The 5,706-nt window shown below is 30.1% G+C and overlaps 1 protein-coding gene across 1 annotated transcript in view; it reads right to left on the minus strand.

Moving 5' to 3' along the window:
- Positions 1 to 394: 394 nt before the first annotated feature.
- Positions 395 to 5,706, minus strand: part of LOTGIDRAFT_142126 (hypothetical protein) — a gene marked incomplete at both ends in the record, with an annotated part of 8,634 nt that continues 3,322 nt past the window's right edge. Inside the window, 5 exons of the mRNA XM_009051936.1 lie at positions 395 to 529; positions 1,029 to 1,124; positions 1,499 to 1,626; positions 2,569 to 2,751; positions 3,159 to 3,279. Coding sequence (XP_009050184.1) covers positions 395 to 529; positions 1,029 to 1,124; positions 1,499 to 1,626; positions 2,569 to 2,751; positions 3,159 to 3,279 — 663 coding nt within the window. The remainder of the gene's footprint in view (positions 530 to 1,028; positions 1,125 to 1,498; positions 1,627 to 2,568; positions 2,752 to 3,158; positions 3,280 to 5,706) is intronic.

Consider the following 5,706-nt stretch of genomic DNA (forward strand, 5'->3'; position numbering starts at 1 on the left):
TAAATATATTCTTTATAATAACATTTGGTATCAATTCTCAGTTGGCACAAATATTTTTATCACATACAAGAGCTGTAAAATAGGAAATTTGGTTGATTCTCTTTACTATAGCTGTAATTCTGGTGTTTTTATACATTTAATACTCATATATTGTTAATTTTTCTGAACAAAAATATGATAATAGTACTGAACAAGATGCACCAGGAGTATAAGCTTTATATTTTTTTTTTGCCATATTTTCCAGGCCTGGGACTACAAACACCTGAATTCCCTCAACAGCTATCAAAATCTGAGCGACATTCCAGATCTATTTTTTACTTCATACTTTGCATTGACTACTAAAAACATCACATTCCCATACATAATACACTATACAAATATTGCCATGTTAATATCAAGACTTCTGATTTAAATGCTTTGGAGCATCTGCAAACATATATTTTAGTTTAAAAGCTTCTGCTAAAAGTTCACTTATATCTTTATCTTTCCAATGATGTGTTGGTAAATTTTGTAAAAACATTAAAATTCCCTGAAAAAGAAGAAAAGATAAATGTTTTTCTTCACACTTAAATATCACTATCAAAAAAGTCATAATTTATGAAACATCACATGAATGTTGACAAAAAAAAAATCAACATGTGAAATATTAATAAAATAACATGTGAAATGTTGATGAAATATCACTTGAAACATCATATGAATGTGGACAAAAAACATGAGAAATATTAACAAAATATCATGTGAAATATTGGCAAAATATCATGTGAAATATTGACAAAATATCATGTGAATTATTGACAAAATATCATGTGAAATATTGACAAAATATCATGTGAATTATTGACTAAATATCATGTGAAATATTGACAAAATATCATGTGAATTATTGTCCAAATATCATGGGAAATATTGACAAAATATCATGTGAAACATCACATGAATGTGGACAATAAAAACATGAAAAATATTGACGAAACATCACTCAAATCCAAGTGTAGACAAAATATCACAAAATGTAGACAACCAACCTGAAAGTCCTTTTCTCTTTGTATATCTTTAGAAAAATAATCAACAAATGATGCACAAACATATAAATGAAAATCTGCAAAACCATTTACTTCTGACTGAAAAATTGGAATAACTCAATATAACCAAGAAAATATTAAAGGACAAACATTATTTCATATTCACTTTGTATTTCCCAATCTTAAATTGGACATCATCTGTTAAATTACATTGGTGGGAAGTTCAGGAGAAACAGTATCTTTGAACTATCAACAAAGATATCAAGTTTTATCAAAATCCATGGACTGACAGACACGGGTGCTTACAATACATTTACATATAAAAAGGCATGTGTTTATCTAATATCTAAGTTAAAGACTGCAATATGTCAAAAATTGTCCTTTTGATATTTGCTTATGTTTGATGATCTGATGGTAAAGATTACTTTGATGATATGCCCAATATGGAAACTTTTATAAAATATTATACATACAAGATAGGTATCCCAGAGTCTTATTGTGCACCTTAATGGTATCTCCCTCATTAATAAATTATTCATCCAGCGAAATGAAAACTGAAGATATTCTACACAATGGTTTTCTAAATGTGTATTTAAAGGAGCTGAAAACATATGAATATACAATTACTAATAAATAAAAAAATAACTTAAATCTCATAGCCATTTTTAATATTTAATGGCAAAGAGTAAAGAAAGCTTGCCAGGAAAGGTAATATACGACCAAGGGCAGCTTTGATTTTGGGCTTATCCTCGGTTGATAACAAACACTCATGCCAAGTTTCGTCAAAATCCATCAAGAATTGTGCCTTCTACAGCTGAAAATTGAACACGTTTTCAAGAACAAGGGCAATAACTTATACTAAACATTTTTCGATTCTTCAGATTTTCAATAGGGTTCATCCTTGGGTGATTACAAACACTCATGCCAAGTTTCGTTAAAATCCATCAAGAATTGTCCCTTCCAATGTGTTTACCAGCTAAAAATTGAACGTGTTTTCAAGAACAAGGGCAATAACTTATACTAAATTTTTCGATTCTTCAGATTTTCAATACGGTTCATCCTTGGTTGATTACAAACATTTTGTCAAAATCCGTCAAGAATTGTGTCTTGTAGAGTGTTTACGAGCAATTGTGGACGGATGGACGGACATGGGTGACGGCAATATACGCCCCCCATTTCATGTAGGCATATAAAAAGTCAAAGAAATGTTACCCACAATCCTGAAGCAACATTAAAGGGGAAGAGATCACATAATATAACGGAATACAATTTTATGGTATACTATAGCTTAGTTTTATTGTACACAACATTTTAACAAATCATTTCACTTGATGATAATTAAAACTTTGTATACAAAGTAGTATACCATAAAAATATGTTCTGTTATATAAATATAAACCATATTATAAAGAATGAAGCATACATATTATGGTTATTCAAACGATTCAAAACTGACAGTCTTGGTGTTTGTGTATCATTTTTATAAGCTCTAGTTCCCTATATTCTAAAACTGCAATACACGTAAGAGGAACAGTGGACCTACCATCAATTCGTTTGATAAGTTCATGTAAGGCATTTACTTTCATCTGGATACCAGGTTGAGCAAAAGTATAGTTATCCTGTATACCATCCAGTAATTTAGAGGTACACCAGAAACTATCAGCTTCTATAATATCTAATATAGACTTTGGTAATTCTCTTAAATCACAGTTTTCTAGTTCAATATCTATAAAATAGATAAAAACGCCGGAATTTGAAATGAAGTTTAAAGTCCTTGTTAGAAATGCATAGGCAGAGAATAAAGGCTGCAACTAAAATTTTACAGAGTTCTACAAATTGGAGAAATTGGCCTTCTTTTCTTTAAAAGTGAAACAAATGGGGTCACAAATAATGTGTGAAAGGCTAGCAACAAATCAAAGGGCTAATCTAATATTTCTTTTCTTTCTAATAGACTTCACATAGTATGGTATTTTAACATTAGATTTTCAACATGTGCATTCTCTTAGAGGAATTATTTGACAGACGACAGGACATTTTTCTGCCTATTCCAGCAATTGTTTTTATAAAACTCTCAATGTAGAAAATGAATTTCAATTTTGGATAATTCTTGCTAGTTTGAAAGTTGATACATACCATTATCTATAAATTCAGAAAGAAAGACAACAAAAAACGGTGTAACTAAATCATTAATACCCTGAACATAACCACTGGCAGGATGTCTTATAGCCCAAATATATAATATTCTTTCAAATATCTATAATAAATTTAATATAAAACATACAAATATTATACATATTAGGCAAAAAAAATAACAAGTGTCCTTTTGGTGAAAAATTCACACATATTCTGTCCATACAATTTTATGAAATACATATATCCTTCTGTTTATGATGTTCATTTTACAAATAAATATAATGTATTTACAACGATTTTCTTCAATTTACCTTTACCTTATATTTTCAACTTCTAAATTCATATCTAATAAATGTATTATCTTAAAGTCTTAAGTCTTCTGACATATTTCTTGTGAGTGACAGTTCAGAGTAAAATATTCTTATATGATTCTTTGTCATAGCTATTCACAAGATCTGTTAACATCACACTCCACAGTACTGTTATTGTTTAACATCACACTCCACAGTACTGTTATTGTTTAACACCAAACTCTACAGTACTGTTATTGTTTAATGTCGGACTCTACAGTACTGTTATTGTTTAATGTCAAACTATACAGTACTGTTATTGTTTAATGTCAAACTATACAGTACTGTTATTGTTTAACATCAAACTCCACAGTACTGTTATTGTTTAATGTCAAACTATACAGTACTGTTATTGTTTAATGTCAAACTATACAGTACTGTTATTGTTTAACATCAAACTCCACAGTACTGTTATTGTTTAACATCAAACTCCACAGTACTGTTATTGTTTAACATCACACTCCACAGTACTGTTATTGTTTAATGTCGGACTCTACAATACTGTTATTGTTTAACATCAAACTCTACAGTACTGTTATTGTTTAACATCAAACTCTACAGTACTGTTATTGTTTAACATCAAACTCTACAGTACTGTTATTGTTTAACTGTTATTGTTTAACATCAAACTCTACAGTACTGTTATTGTTTAACATCAAACTCCACAGTACTGTTATTGTTTAACATCACACTCCACAGTACTGTTATTGTTTAATGTCGGACTCTACAGTACTGTTATTGTTTTAACATCAAACTCTACAGTACTGTTATTGTTTAACATCAAACTCTACAGTACTGTTATTGTTTAACATCAAACTCTACAGTACTGTTATTGTTTAACATCAAACTCTACAGTACTGTTATTGTTTAACATCAAACTCCACAGTACTGTTATTGTTTAACATCACACTCCACAGTACTGTTATTATTTAATGTCGGACTCTACAGTACTGTTATTGTTTAACATCAAACTCTACAGTACTGTTATTGTTTAACATCAAACTCTACAGTACTGTTATTGTTTAACATCAAACTCCACAGTACTGTTATTGTTTAACATCATACTCCGCAGTACTGTTATTGTTTAACATCAAACTCTACAGTACTGTTTAACATCAAACTCTACAGTACTGTTATTGTTTAAAGTCGGACTCTACAGTACTGTTATTGTTTAACATCAAACTCTACAGTACTGTTATTGTTTAACATCAAACTCTACAGTACTGTTATTGTTTAACATCAAACTCCACAGTACTGTTATTGTTTAACATCATACTCCGCAGTACTGTTATTGTTTAACATCAAACTCTACAGTACTGTTTAACATCAAACTCTACAGTACTGTTATTGTTTAAAGTCGGACTCTACAGTACTGTTATTGTTTAACATCAAACTCTACAGTACTGTTATTGTTTAACATCACACTCCACAGTACTGTTATTGTTTAACATCATACTCCGCAGTACTGTTATTGTTTAACATCACACTCCACAGTACTGTTATTGTTTAACATCACACTCCACAGTACTGTTATTGTTTAACATCACACTCCACAGTACTGTTTTTGTTTAACATCACACTCCACAGTACTGTTATTGTTTAACATCAAACTCCACAGTACTGTTATTGTTTAACATCAAACTCCACAGTACTGTTATTGTTTAACATCAAACTCTACAGTACTGTTATTGTTTAACATCACACTCCACAGTACTGTTATTGTTTAACATCAAACTCTACAGTACTGTAATTCTTTAACATCAAACTCCACAGTACTGTAATTCTTTAACATCAAACTCTAATGTCGGACTCTACAGGACTGTTATTGTTTAATGTCAAACTATACAGTACTGTTATTGTTTAATGTCAAACTATACAGTACTGTTATTGTTTAATGTCAAACTATACAGTACTGTTATTGTTTAAAGTCGGACTCTACAATACTGTTATTGTTTAATGTCAAACTATACAGTACTGTTATTGTTTAACATCACACTCCACAGTACTGTTATTGTTTAACATCACACTCCACAGTACTGTTATTGTTTAATGTCAAACTATACTATACAGTACTGTATAGAATTCTCCTATTGATTGGTTTATTGACTAAACCAAATACTTTTCTTTTTCTATAGCTGGAATCCATAATAACCTGCTTTAGAACTAGAAATAAGGGTTACACTATCACCACCGATGTC

The sequence above is a fragment of the Lottia gigantea genome (assembly GCF_000327385.1).
Source record: "Lottia gigantea unplaced genomic scaffold LOTGIsca_175, whole genome shotgun sequence".
Lineage (NCBI taxonomy): Eukaryota > Metazoa > Mollusca > Gastropoda > Lottiidae > Lottia > Lottia gigantea.